This window comes from Condylura cristata, unplaced genomic scaffold (genome assembly GCF_000260355.1).
Source record: "Condylura cristata isolate star-nosed mole 26May11 unplaced genomic scaffold, ConCri1.0 scaffold00001, whole genome shotgun sequence".
In the NCBI taxonomy this organism is placed as follows: domain Eukaryota; kingdom Metazoa; phylum Chordata; class Mammalia; order Eulipotyphla; family Talpidae; genus Condylura; species Condylura cristata.
In genome coordinates, this window is record NW_004567102.1 from 69609807 (window position 1) to 69625632 (window position 15826).

Genomic DNA, 15826 nt, shown 5'->3' on the forward strand with positions numbered 1-15826 from the left:
CTACCTGGAAAGCATTTAGCAAAGCTTAGCTACAATCACAATATTCTTATCATGTAATTACTTATACATGTTAGGTGGAACTTTCATCCTCAAAATTTGAATTCCAAACCTCCTAAATCTTGTGCACAGAAACAGCACTATATTTCTACCCTTTTCCTTTAGTGTGAGGAAACTACAAAGATAACTATATCACTTTGTTAAAAGTTATATTACTAATTTTAACAGTTCCTCCACAACCTTTTATCCAAACTGTCAGATACACTTGAAGTTCATAAAATTATGCCTCCTACTGTTGTATATGTGCTTTCTCTCCATTTTTAATGAGGTAGGAGCTGATGTATGTTTTAATAACTCAAAGGTCAGTTCTCAGATTCACATATTCCCTCTTTCTGTTGCCCAATCAATTGTTACATTTTTAATTTTAAAAGATTTATAGAAGAAAGCTACTGTTCGTCACCAATATTACAGCTATACCTAGCCCATTTTAGTTCCACTATTCTGTTTATCAATCTACAAATTGAGGGACATGTTAAAACAATGTCATGTTGAAATTTACTTATGAAAGAAGCCAACATACAAATAATCTTGTCAAAATTCTTTAAGAGAGTTAAAAAGAAGCAATTGTGGAACCAATGCCTTACTGTTTACAAATTCTATCTTAAAACATAACTTATGCAGATATAACCAATCAGGATGCTTGTATGGTACTATGGACTTAAAAATTTAAAAAAAGAAGCCTGTGGAATTTAACATTAAGAAAAGTAATTTCTGTATGTGTACTAATGAAATAAAATATTGCCAAGAGAAAATAAATCACTCAAGTTTCACTCCTGAGGAAAATAAAAAAGTTGTTATTAAATAATAGTCACAAAACTTTTCAACAATACCGTTAAATACAACTTTCACAAAATATATTGATAAAATGTAAACTTTCCTTGAAGATAATAAATATGCCTGTAACCATTATTACCCATAATCACTATCATAAACAATCAAGTAAATACTGATAAATTCAACTAATGATTGATAGTAAACATCATTTTCAGATAAGAAGCACAGATACTTTTTACTATACCTTGATCAATTCCACTTAGCTGATGGCTCAAAATGGAATTGGAGGAGTCCTTCAGATCTTCATAACCATACTCTCCTGAAGGTTCATCACGTCTTGAGTAAATAAACTGAGCAGCTAGAATATAAAATGAAGAATGCAGTCATTTAGCATTTACACAAAAGTTAAAATAAAGATTCAAGACTTTAATCTGTAGTCATTTACCCACTCCCTTAATCATACAAGCAAAAGCAAACTAACAATATCAGACCCAAGATTCTGATCTAATATCCCTATTATTCATTACCTTCAGCATTTTCCACCCAAGCCTGATTTCTCCAGTTTTCCGTATTTCATACTATTTCTTCCCTGCCTACTTCTCCATATTCCCTGAATTTTTCTCTTCTTTAGACTATTTCAAATCTCGTATTAGACTTGCTTATTTGCATAATTATGAAAATACTAAGAATACACTAGGTTTAATTTCACTTTCCAATACTTGCTAATTTTATCTGAACTCAAGAGTTAACCAAAAATAAACCTCTCAACTTTGGAATATCTCATATTTTTGATTCTATACTAACACTGTTTTGATAGACCAAGCTTTGATGTTCAGACACTAAGTCTGTGATACTCTGCAGTACTAGCAGTGACATCATTTGCTATATAGCTGGACATATTTCACTAAAAGGTAATATGACAAAATATCACGATGGCAGTAAATGCTTGAGTATTATAAACAAAATATACATGAACAAAGGAGAAAATCATCATGCTATCTAGGCATTAATTCTTCCACCTCAACTGGAAGACCAATGAATTCAATTCCTGGAGACTGCCCAATTGTTAGGCATAAAAGAGAATAAGAGAAAAGGATGTAATGTTTGAGACTATTGCTTAGCATTTTCACATTTGACTTTTATATATGTTTTCAGGAAGGTACTGTATGAAAGGAAGGGAAACTAATAATATTTAGTAATTATAGATAAAGCATATATAGACGGTAATGCCATGACATACATGTAACAGACATAAGTAATATATATTCGCATGCCAACAAATGATGGTCTCAGAGTTTAGCAAAGAATATAAAGAAAAATGTAGCGACATACTGATGTTAAAAGCCAAATGAGCAAATGAGTAGCACAGTTAACAAATGCTGCCAAAGCATAAAGACTAATCACCAAGAATTAAAAGTTACAATAAAGAATGAATATAGGAATATCTGAAGAAGTTGAAGATCTTTTGGAAAAGGTAAACAGAAGTTAGAGAAATAGTAGTGGAGAGAATTCAATCTATTTTACTACGATGTAAACTTCCTTAATAGAAATCAACTGGCAAGTGATGAGTGTACAACTTTCAAGTTGCTTTGGCTGATGGGATATTTCTCCCGAACACTTAACATTTTTGCATCATTGTGCAATAGTAGCAGGTACACAGTCCAATAACAACAACCACACAATTTGACACTGTAATTTTAACTAGAGCATAATCCCAGACAGTCCCACATTCTTCCTCTTGCTCAATCTGGCCACGTGTCCTGTGTTGAGAGGGTTTGTTTTTCTTGGCTTTTCAAGATCTGGAAGCATTTTGCCTTTGCACTTTTACTGTCTAGTTTCAACACTTTTCTACAGACTCTCTAAGCTTTTTGCCTTTTCTAAAAATGTAAAGCTATGTGTTTCCAATATTTCTTTATTAGAAGTCAATGTATCTTTTCATGTACAAACATTTTTTATTAAGATGATACTTTTTGTTAGTACTCTACAGGTTGAGATATCCATTATGATCTCTCGGCATGGCTAAATAGAAGAGAAATTCTATTTCAACTGTTCTAAAACAACTGTTACACGCTTAAAAAACTTAGCACTAGGAGTGTTTTCCGAGCATTATGGAATACTTAAACTAACATCCTTTTTTAAAATAAATGTGGTATGTAAAATAATGCCTGACTAGGTATCATCCACAAATATCGGAAAGCAATAACTTCCAAGTCTCCTTTTTATTTTTTGCACCTATCCCATCATTCCTTACTGTCCTAAAACAGTGCCCCCTTACTCAAAAACATTCAATAAGCTGACACACACATCTACAACTGCCTTCCACAATTTGGCCCCCATTTCCTTTGCAGCCCTCTTTCCTGCTGCAAGATTGTGTATTTCCAAACAAGTCTCCTCAGAGGCCACTGTTTTAATTACTGTTGTTTCCACGAAGATGTGATCTTATTCCCAAATTTGCAAATCCCAAACCCACCTCCTTCCAGAAGATTCCCAGACTCCTTCAATCACAAATATTTCTTTACCCACCATACTGCTATAGCATGTTGTTTGAACAGGAATTTTATTTTTTACCTTTTTATAGTCTAGGAAGCTATCTTAGCTCTTATAACACTTAATATGCTCAATATAAACATTAATTCTCTTGGCAAGAATCATGTACTTTACTAGTCTGATTATAATAATGGCAACTGCACACTAGTAACATTTTACCATGGTAAAATGTGTGGGTCATTCTCTTTAAAAAGTGCCTATCCCGGAGCTGGAAAAGATCATGCTTAGTGAGATAAGCCAGAAAGAAAAAAGAAAAATACCGGATGATTTCACTCATAGCAGGAGTATAATGAAAATAACAAAAATAATGAACAACCATATACCAGAGACATTTTGTGGGGGTGGAGTGGGGAATGGGATCAAAGGGGGGGAGGGATATGCACAGGACTATGGTGATGGCACATGGGTGACTCGGTGATGGGAAACCCATGGGGATTATAATTGAGATTAAAAAAATGTACAAAATGATGTCAAAATAAACTATTATATTGGGGGGGGGGAAATGCCTATCCCCCATTGTCATTATATCACCTTTCTTGTAGACTCATAAGTCTGTGGCCAAAGAAACAACTCCCTGTACTCTAAAAGGCCTAGGGAACCTGTAACGGTTGCCTCTCTTCTTTCCCTCTGTTGATTATTTTGATGACTTGCTGGAAGACAGCAACTCCAACCCAAAAAAGCTGAACATGACTTTTAATAAGGTGCATATACTAAACTAACAAACTATTAGAAGAGGGCTTTTCCTCACATTAATAGATGCTCAATCAAAGTTTTGAGTTAGACTGAATGAGAATAAGTACTGTATCTATTAGTACAAGGTATCTATTAGGCAGAGGTGGCTCTAATGTCTTGATAGCAAAGGGACAACTAATAAGTCTGAGTCAATTCCTCTAAATCTCGGAATTAAGACCAACCAAACACAAAAAAGGCTTTTCCCATAAACTGTAACTGCTTAAGCTACAGCCCATTAAACAATTTTCTTCTTTGCCTCCATGTGTTCTCTCCAAAAACCTTACCCCGAGAGCACCTCTGGTTAGAATGCTACTTCCAGTATGGCTGATCTGCCTACTACAAACTGATGTTTGCTTATGCAAATTTAAGATTTTTAATATGCCTCAGTTTATCCTGCAACACTTTTAATTAATTAGGTGAAACAAGATTCACAACCATTCAAATAGTTTTATAAATAGGCATACTTGGCTCCTAGATGTTCAATAGGTAGTATCAAAGCCAATCTTTCTAAAGGAAAAAAAGGAGCTGTAACATTTAGAAGCCATTTTTTTATCAGAAAAATGTGCTTAGCAGAGTTCAAAGAAATGCATGTGTTGATGAAGTTTAGAAAAATATTCCTATTCACTAATACTGTCATCCAAACACCAGAATTCATTAGTCCATGAATATCACCTTCTCTTCAATGACACTAGCTGCTTCTTTCAGAACAGAAACTGTCCTTCCAAAACTTCCATTTTTTTATTGAAACTGCTGGGAAAATATACTACTAAAGAGAAAAAGTAAGTTTCTGATCTAGTATTACTGCTACTTTATACGCAATCAGAAAAACTTAAAAATCAAAAAAAAAACACAGGCTTTTCTTAAAAAATACTAGTTTGTCAAAGAGACTCAAAACCATTCCTCTATCCCGCTTGGGTAATGTTGGTACAAAAGTAAATCTCAAGGAGTTAGAATGTCCTGAATATGAATACCACACAAAAGGATGTGTATGACTCCTGAGGGAACAGGATTAACTCTGACCTCCAGAGGTAACCCATAATTGCAAATCTCAGAAAAACACCTAGATCACGTGTATTGTTCCTCATAACTGAAGATTAAGCCTAATTTATCCAGATAAACTAAGATAAATGGATGTGTTAATCTGCAACACAATGTCCTTCAGTATAATCCCTCTTTCTCTGAAGTGTCCCGCTCAGGTGCAAAACATACTCAACCAACTTCCTATGGACCTCAGCTCCTATAATTGTCTCTTGAATCTATTTCCAAATCTAATTAATATTCCTATACACTTGTTAAATGAATGGTTCCTTAAGCACGCATCAGCATACCCTGGAAAGAGTATTACAGCAATAATCATGCCCCACCCTCAAAGAGTTTCTGACTCAGCTAGGAACCAGAATGGCTTTTCTAATTCCTGAGTGTTGTCCTCAAACATCCTCATCTCTAAATTAGGGTAAGAGTCTCCTAGACAGTCTATTTATATTCATCCAGGTGCCACCTTCAACCCAGGGTCTCTGTAGAGGAAATTTTTCAAAAGCTCTATTGCACCTCCATCTCCTATTTCATGAACATGCCATCCTCTTTACTGTGCTTAGAATAAGTGATGAAGTTGGTGCTTCATTACCCAATCAATTTTGAGGATGAATTACAAAATTCAAAGGGATTAACCCACAGGTTTTGTGATGCACTGCAAATAGCAACAAGTGCTGGGGAATTTCCTGGGGAAAAGTGATGTTTCCTTTATTATAATCCCTCCAAAATGTGTTTTTTTGACTCCCTATATAAGGAGTTTAAAGAACTAATTAATCCATTTTTCAGTTTCCAACCCTCTTTTTTTTATTGTTTTATGATGCTATGGTTTAACTCTCTACGAAGAAACATAAGTTATCTCTGATAGTTGGCTCCCTTTCAGGATTACCAAAGAGATGTAAAAGGAAGCCTGGAAGGCCATGCTTTGTGCTTCCTCCAGCAACACTTCACCTTACAAAAGCAGCTTGTCCCATTAAAAGAAGTAACACTTGCAGTTTTTTTTTTTAAAGTTCCAACATCAGCTCTACATGCCCACCACCACATATCCCAGATACTGTGAGCAGTCAGTTGGTCAAAATTCCCTCTCAGAGGGCAAAATTCAGCTTCACAGTGTCATTCCAGATATCAATAGCAGCAACGCAGTGCCCCCCTCTTTGGAGGCCCAGCTCCACAGCCCCTCCTCAGTACATCAAAAGCAAAAATAGCAAAGCAGAACTCTCCTTACAGATTTAAGTGCCAGAATCAAGGAGTCCCTCTACAGCTTTGAAAAGGCTGCATTCAACCTTGTTCATCTGTTCCTCTTCTAGGCACAAGAAATGCTTCCTGAAGTTACAAGCTCCTTGTTAGTTTGGTTAACCTTTCTGCATGTTTTGTTCTCTAACATGTGGCTAACAACTTTTCAAATTAAATTGTCTCTAGCAAAATAATTGGTACAGTTTCTTATTTCCTAAAAGAACCCTGACCGGTAACATTGTAAGGTGAAGGGAATTCAGGAAAGACCATGATTAGTAAGGCTAAATGAGGAAAATACAAATAAAGAAAGATGCATTGCAGAGTAACGAGTAACAGGAAAATGATGAGAGGAAGAGTGGAAGTGCTAAGTTAACAGCAAGAGCAATTGTGTCTTTATAGAGAAAAAGGAATTTTAAATATCAGGAATGACAAATTTGGTCTTCAGAGACTAAAAGTAAACTTAAAGCAAGTATGGAGTTGCAGGACAGTTCAGTAGACTATAGGCTATAACAAATACAACAAACTGATAAAAATGCTAATTACATATAATTCTTAAACATGCAGGGAAAGTTTTATGAATTTATTATACTGAACTTAAATGGGGATATAAAATTAACTGTTTTTTGCTTTCCTAGGTTGTAGGTTTTCATTAACACAATCACATTTTAATACAATTCAAATTAATTTCATTTTTATATTGAAAATTCCAGAGTTTTCTTCAAATGTTTAAAGCTGTATGACTGAATTAAAACCTGATTCTATTCATAGAGAAAATATTTAATACATCTTTAAAAAACAAATTACCTTTTAAATATTACCTAACATTATTCTTACAGAACCTCAGAAAACTTAACATTTTTAAACTTAACATTTTTAAATAATTAAAGGACTGAAATGAAATTATTTTTTAATATTCACCTGTTGATGGTGAAATACAATAATCATCCTCTACAGACTGGCCATAGAAGTCATCATCTTCAAAATCTAAAAAATACAAGAGAGAAATTTATTTACAAGTTCTTTTTATATCCTTAGCAACAAGGAAACATCTAAATTCACTCCAAAAATAAACTAAATGATTCATTAAGATTATAGGAACTTGGAGTGTCTACTTTTCAAAAGCATATACCATTGTATCAGCTTCAGGTGTACAATACCGTGACTTGATAATTACAGAAATTTTACCCATAAAGCATATGCATACTAATTTTCAATATTTATAAAGATTCTGGTTCTTCAGTTTTAAACTGAGTTTTATTAAGTTCTCCCAAGTGATCGAAAATAATCCCATAGACCACATACTTGAGCTCTCTTTACAGTGTTGACAAAATTCTGAAGTAAATCAAGTATCATTTTATTTTTAACCAAGTGACATATACAGCCCACATTTCAATACAAGAAGCTGACACAGGCCATCAAATCAGTCTTTCTCTATTAAATTAACTACGCAATCAATAAAAACCAGCTTATCCTAAACGTCCTTGCACTCATACTGCTCAGTTAACAGGTCCTCTATCCTCCTTACTAGAATATGCTCTCTGTCCAGGTTTTCCTAAGGCCACTCCCTTCTCCAAATTAAGGTCCCAATTCAAATGTCACTAATTTGTGGAAGTCTTCCCTTACTACTCCTGGGAAGCAAGCTCTCTGCCACTTTTACTCTCCTAACAAACAACTCTAATCACTATACAGCAGGTCCTCAAAAAGCAACATGTGTTCAATGTCATTTCATTTTAACACTAGTGAGGAGAAAAATGTTTCTTATCAGGGATACTGCCTGGAATATGTACTTTGCATAATCTCCCCATACACATGGGGATTTTCTCCAAAGACTTCAATTTCCTCCCACATCCCAAAGATGTGTACAGAAATTAAATGGCAAGTCTCAATTGTCACAGTAAGAGTGTGTGCGCCCTGTGATGGAAGGGCCTCCTTCCAGATTTGGTTCCTTGTGCCTTGACCAGCTGCAATAGGTTCCGGTCACCTGAGACCCCAAAATGAAATAAGTAGGTTGAACAAATGAAATAATACAAATTATTGTTTATTATTAAATGTATTTTGGGTCTTTAGTAGAAGTTTGGTGATGTTTTCTGATCAGAACTATGCCACAGAACCCTAACTCTTGTTTTCATCCATTAGTCTGCTGTAAACCTATCAGAGCTTACTATACCTGTTTCACCCCACGACACTATAAGCTCCTTCAGGGTAAGATTTTGTCTAGTCAATGATCTGATACATGTTTAAAAACTGTATTTGTTTTACTATAAATTAATGACTCAAATAATTTTAAAATCCACAAGGAACATCAATATATTTATATAAATGTACTTAAGTCATTCATTCAACAAATACTAACTTTATATCAGTAACTTTCAAGAGCTATTCGGGGAACAACAGTGAGTGACAGACAACACACTCCCCCACCTCTACATATCTAGCAGGGAAAACAAGCAATTACAAAACCATATGCTAAGTGTTCTTATTAGCAACAGAGCAACTTGGGAACACACATATGAACAACAGAAATAGGTATGAATGGGGTGGCTAAAGAAAGGTCCCCAGGAATATTTAAACCAATTCCAAAAGTCAGGGTAGTCATAAAGCAGGAATAGCATGTTTAAAGGCTGAACTCAAATGATCATGGCTAAGAAAAATTAGATGTTTCTCTTCACTAATGTGTGTGACATTCAATATATTATTAGGTCATGTTCCTAAGTCAATAATAATTTATTAGCAAATAAATGAGCCGCCTACATAAACAAGCATTTTTTTTTTATATTATAAACAAGAAGAATCATTTATTTTGGTAAAGAAATGGGATGTAGGCCAGAGGTGCAGGGGGTGAGTGGGTTCATCAAAGACAGAATGGGGAGCAGAAAAGGCAAATCTACTGAATTACACTGCTGAGGGGGAAACAGGTGAGGTCTACTGCACTGCAAGTGGGTTAGCTCCCAGGCCAAGGATGGAACTCAGGTCCTGTGGTGATAGCACTGAAACTTAACCCCTAGGCCACCAGAGAGCCCACAATCATGTTTTCAATATTGATCCAAATGATGTCACAATATAAAAAGATGATGATAATATTTTCCTGAGGTTTTTTGTAAAATGCTTCTTTCCCCCAACAAACTTTATGGTGTTTTTAATGCATGTGAGGTGCTAGGGTAATTATACAGTAAGCACTTTGCCTTTCTGGTGCTTTTAAATTAGTAGCTGAGGCAGCCATGTAAAGTACTATTCAAATTATACTGAAGAACCAGATGAGAGTTAGTTAAGTAAAGAAACCAAAAGGTTCTTGAGCACAAACTCCCCAGTTTTGAGGACCTCTCTATTTTTGATAAACTTTAAATTATTATTCTGAGAGTACAAAGGAGAGCTTAAGTAGGTTGAAGAGAAAACAAGATGAGTAGAACTTTTATAAGCAGTACATGGGGATGAACCTCCTACACTATAGAAACACTTGTGGTTATGATATCATCCATTGTTAAAAAAAAAAAAAATGACAACATAACAATCTGAACTGAGGTTACCAAGGTGAGAAGATAAATTTAGCACTGACTCTCTCAGGCCAAGTGCATGTCCTCCAAGAAGCCTTCTTCCACACAGAAATCCTGCTTAAACTCCCCCCAAACCATTCTGAACAAGATGTTATCACTGACATGCTCCCACAGCACTCTTGTGAGTACTTTTATTGTTGTATATCTTCCCACTTAGATTCCTTCAAACATGCCAGTCCCTAAAACTTAACAACTATCCTCTCAGCACTCAGATAATGTAAACAACTTTAAAATAGGTTGAGGAAAAATAATATCTATTAAAGAAATGAGTAAGTAGCAGTTAAGACTTATTTGGTTGAGCCTTTTATATCATACTATGTTTGCAAAAATACCTTCCAAGATAAAGTGATCTCTCAGGTAATAATAATCCACATGCTATACCTGCTTTTTTGTAATATTCAGAATGACTTCAACTGTGAAGTCAACATCAGGAAACAACATGTGCCAGGTTGAATGGATCACAGTCTCCAAATGTATGCTAGCTGCCTTCCATTATGGTTATGGCATACTGATATTCTATAATAATCTTCTGAAAGTGCCAGTAATTACCTTCCAACATATAGCACTACTACATACATTGCATTTTAGAGTCTTTAAATCTACTCCTCTTCTACAGTTCTTCATATTTGTTTATAACTTTAGTCTGTGAGATGTTTGGTGACGTCTATAATTATCCACTCGACGGAGAGGGTGTGCCTGTCCTAAAGTAGTTCCAAATTCTTTTAAATTCCTAAAGAACATTAATGTACAGATTTTTAAAAACTGAAGTCCGGATCATTCACAAAGCTTCCTTTTTTCCACTACTGGTTTTTCCTTATAGTCCTAAATAATTTTTACTGGGCATTATTAACTAAGGCAGAGTACACACCTCAAGGTTATCAGATTTGACTTCTCTGAAAATTTTTAATACATAAATAGAAAACTCGTAAGTTTTCTATTTAACTTGAAAGTGACAAGAAATAAGTTAAATAGCTCAAACCAGATTCTATACACTAAATATGAAAAAAAACAAGAGATTTATCAAATAAATCTAACATATTACCGCAAATGACTAAATGGAAACTAACATCAATTAGTGTACTACATACAAACAACGTTTTGTGAGCATTTTTGAAAGGAGGGCTCAGGTTGAATTGCTAAAAGAAGGCAAAATCTATTCCCGATCTAGTAGAGAAGACAACACAAGATATGATAACGCTTACGTGCATAAATAGCACCGGATCCCAACCTCGTCAAATGGCCTTCCCATAGGACGCTATACAGCACCTCCCTCGCCCTAGGATCAATTCCTAAGGTCAGGAAACACGAATTAAAACAACGACACTGCTGGTACTTGGCTATCTTGTTATTTTCTTCAACTAAACTTCCTCCGAATTCCAGCCGGTTATCACTGACAAGGAACTCACTGATGAAAGTGGATGCCAACCAGCTGGGCTCTTGGTTTGGTATAACGAAACAAGGTTCCGACACGATCCTGGCACCTACCTTCATCGTAGTTATAGCCTCGGACATTCCGATGCCGCGCCATCGCAGCGGAGAGGGCGTTAGCCACAACCCCTTACAAAACGCCCGCTCAGAAACAGATAAGGCGCCAACCGCGGCCTGGAGAACACCAACGCGCCATCTTGGTTTCCGGCAGTCCCTGCGCTGAGCGCATGCGCACGCACGACGTCTTCCCTGCTGCACTGCGCGACGGCAACCTCTTAGGGTCACTTGCTTTTTTGAGGACGCCAGCTCAATTACGCACTTGCGGGTGGTGTTTCGGTGTGGCCCCGCCCACGGCCGGGTTGAGTGACGGGTGCCGCAACCCCCTGCCTACAGTTTGCTGATTTGCACCAAACATTGCCCCGGGAAGTCTTTGACCTACGTCAGCGTTCGGAATTGTTTCTAAATTTAGTTTCTGGTAATCTAGTGAAAAACCTTGCTCTGTTCTAAATAAAAGCAGGGCTCTTGTCTTACCCAAATTTCGGTAAGCACATAGCATTAACAAACTTGTGTGCATTTTGTGTACACAATTAGTCCACGCTTTAGAGGGGAATTTTTTTAACCTCAGCAGATCATGACGCTTTCCTGTCTTTTCTAGTTTCATGTGTATACTCCATTCTGCATTAATGTTCTAGAAAATAACTATCTGCCCTTAGCAATGGAAATAGTTGTCATCAGCATAATAAAAAAGGAATCCTTGAGCATTCACTGAGCACATCATCATGAATAATAAGCAATGAGTACTAAATATAAATATTTAGACATAGTATTGATCTTAGATGAAGATAATGAATGTTGTTGAATAAATTTATAGCCTACTATTAAATGCCCAGTGCTACGTAAGAAACCAACCTATAATGCTGAAAACACATAACACTTCAGTTTTAGATTGCATTTTTGGAAATATATTTTACACAAAGGCAAATGTCATATTAAAAGGTTATTTGACTTTTTATTATTCATAAAGGAAAGAAACAATAAATATGCAAATTCAATTCATGTGTAAATAGCTTGAAGTATAATTTATAAATTCTTATTGGAAAGTGTCTGACTACCAGATGTTTGTTCTTAACTACCATTGGTGTTAATATAATTCCAAAACAAAATTTTACATAAAAAATGTGGCTAATTATTTTTTCTTCCCCCCCTTTTTTTTTTAAGATTTATTTATTTTTGCATACAGAACTGAGGTCCCCCCCTTTTTTTTTTTAAGATTTATTTATTTTTGCATACAGAACTGAGGTCCAGACCAAAGGTGCAGGGGCGATGAGAAGTTTCACCAGAGACAGAGTGGGGAGCAGAACAGGCAGATGACAAGTACACTCTTAAGAGGAGCAGCGGGTAGGTCAGGAGAGGTCTGCAGCGCCCTGTAGGTCACTTCCGGGGAGGAGATGGAACTCGCACTGAAGTAGCTGTTGCAGCCAGCTTCTCAGTACTGCACTTTAACCCACTGAGCCACCAGGCAGCACCTCTTTTCCCTCTTTTTAAATGAGGTATCATCACTTTGCAACACTGCATGTGATTCATGCAGTGCTTAGGATCACACTTCCTCAGTTGGCATGTCACCACACCACAGGCATCATCAAGATCACAGTCACAGTCCTCCACCATACCACTGGGCCCGTGTCACACTTTGCTAGCCAGCAAGCACCTTTTACACATACATGAAGAATATCCTGATGGGCATTATACCATAAGATTTGAAAAGATCCTCAGCAAAAATTATGATTAAAAAAAGACAAATAATAATTATATCCTTACCAAAATAATGTTTAATGGTCTGACAACAGCAAAGGTGACAGGATATGGAGCAACTAGAAGCCTCATAGATAGCTAGTGAGTGTGTACATTGATACCACCCCTTTGAAAATTTTTTGGAATTGGATTTGATTTTTTTTAAGATTTACTTATGCATACAGAACTAGGGTACAAGCCAGAGGTGCAAGAGCAGTGAGAGGATTCACCAGAGACAGAGAGAGGAGCAGAAAGGCAGATTGACCAAGTACGCTGAGGGGAGCAGAGCACGAGACAGGAGAGGTCTGCTGCGCTATGTGGATCACCTCTGGAGCAGGGGATCGAACTTGCACTGAAGCGGCTGCAGCTAGCTTGCAGTGTTGCATCCTAACCTACTGTGCCACCAGTGAGGGCCCCTTTGAAAAATTTTTGTTAGTATTTTCAAACACTAAATACAAGTATATCTCTCTGACTTGGAAATGCTGATTCTCAGTACATATGTAACGAAAATTAGTGTTTGTGTTCAAGAATGTTTATAGCAATTTTATGTATAATTGCCCAAAGTGTAAATAGACCTATTGTCTATCAACAGTTGAAGAGACTGATAAATTGTAACATACCCATTTTATAGGAAATTACACAACACTGAAAAACAGTAAAGATTAAGGAGTGGGGAGCATATTAGGGAAGGGGAGTCCTTTATGGCAGAAGACTATGAGTGACTGAATGGTGGGTGTGCTGTGGTAATATCCATTTGAAGTGTGTGAACCATACCTTGAATCATATTCAGTGTGATAAACCAATGCTACCTTGATAAAATTATACAATACAAAGAAAAGCAACAAAGGGGATTCTGCATAAAATAGTATACGTAAATAAAATTTTATTGTGTTGTATATTTAAGATTTTTACACCTTGTAGGGTAAAGTTATACTAAATAAAAACTAAATTTTAAAAGAAATGGAAAAATTCTCCTGGGGGATTTTCAAATTATCTTTGCATTATATAAATGTGCATATATGTATACATATATATACATGATAGTTTTGTGATATATGTGTCCTTTATCCTCTCACAGTAGCCTGTTTTCAAGAGATAGATAAAAATGAAAACTATCTTAATATATCTGGTCTAGACTTCATTCAAGACAATGGCTTAAATTCTTATATAAGAGTTTTCATAAATTGTGGAGCCTTCAGCTCCATAGTTCTTAAAAAGAAGTGAAGAATTGATCTTCATTTCCTAAGAAAGGAAGAGAAGGAAGAAGGATAATAGTAATTGGGACACTGAATAGAGCATAAAAGTTTTCGTTTTCTACTTCAGTGCCTGGGAAAGTACGGCCGATGTTAAAAATTGTCAGTGACATGCATGCAGCAGAATACTTTGGGAATCCTGGGCAGTCCTATGATTATGATTATATGTTAAATTTATTCGTTGTGATTATTATTACTAAGTATCTGTAAAAAATCTACCAACAAATGACTATTTTCGTGCTGACCTTCTAAATTGGTTATAAAATCCTCTGAACTGATGACAATCTTACCCTCCTCTACGGAGTTTCCCCTGACTTTCCTCACATATTATTCATCTTTTTTTTATTTCTTTTTTATTTAAAGGCATAAATCTAGCTGAGCAAAAATTGGCAAGATCCAGTGAACCGGTCCTTCATCAAGACAAAGCTTTGCCCCCAAAGGGCTTCAGGCCATACTGGGATTCCAAGTTTGACAGAAGCTTTGACAACATAACTAAACAAATAAGGTATTCAGGGAAACGGAAACAGATCTTCAAAGACGATTCAGTGGCCGCTTTTCATTTCTGTGTGGCATTTTAGAGCTTAATACACAATTTATCAAAACCTTGAAAAGGCAACATTAGGGTCGTGAACTTCATAGGCAGAATGTTCCCTTCAGGAACAAAACAGGAGTCAAGAGAGTTCTATGTTTAGATTGGAACAGCTAAGAGGGGAATCCTGGCTAACACTAACTCCTGGGCAAAACTATCTTCTTCCACAGGTTGTTTTGATCACCAACCTTGAGCCCACTGTCAAGCACTTTATTGAGAAGCATAATAATAAAGATGATTTAAGAGTTTTGGTTTAAAATCCTTTTTTAAAAAAAGATGTATTTATTTATGCATACAGAACTGGGGTACAGATCGAGGTGCAATGAGAGGCTTCACCAGAGACAGAGTGGGGAGCAGACCAGGCAGATCAACTAAGTACACAGCTGAGGGGAGCAGCAGGCAGGTCAGGAGAAGTCAGCTCCCTGGCGGGGGATCGAACTCGTGCTGCAGTGGCTTTAGCTTCTTAGTGCTGTGCTTTAACCTGCTGCACCACAAGGGAGGACCCTAAAATCCTCTATTTTAACTGAGGTTAAGTCCCTGGGGTATCCCAGTAGGTACTACCACCATAGTGCACCCACTACCCTCTTGCCCAGACTACCACTACAGACCATTCGGCCTCCCTCTTTCCTTCCTGGGAGTTTTGTTTTGTCAGTAAGATTCCCTTTTTTCAAAGGTTCTAAATATTCTAGCAATGATTAATTTTTCCATTTAAACTCTTTCAATAGAATTGTAACAGGGGGGGCCCTCCCTGGTGGCGCAGCGAGTTAAAGCACAGCACTGAGAATCTGAAGCCACTTCCGCATGAGTTCGATTCCCGCCTGCCGCCTGCCCCGGAGGAGACC

At 36.5% G+C, this 15826-nt stretch overlaps 1 protein-coding gene across 2 annotated transcripts in view; it reads right to left on the reverse strand.

Moving 5' to 3' along the window:
• Positions 1 to 11635, reverse strand: part of HBS1L (HBS1-like translational GTPase) — a 76083-nt gene extending 64448 nt beyond the window's left edge. Inside the window, exons 1-3 of one of the 2 annotated variants that reach the window (XM_004673877.2) lie at positions 11409 to 11635; positions 7291 to 7356; positions 1076 to 1189 (exon numbers count right to left, since the gene is read on the reverse strand). In XM_004673877.2, coding sequence (XP_004673934.1) covers positions 1076 to 1189; positions 7291 to 7356; positions 11409 to 11451 — 223 coding nt within the window. In that variant the 5' untranslated portion in view covers positions 11452 to 11635. The remainder of the gene's footprint in view (positions 1 to 1075; positions 1190 to 7290; positions 7357 to 11408) is intronic. The other variant, XM_004673878.2, reaches the window with a different exon arrangement.
• Between the last annotated feature and the right edge of the window lie 4191 nt (positions 11636 to 15826).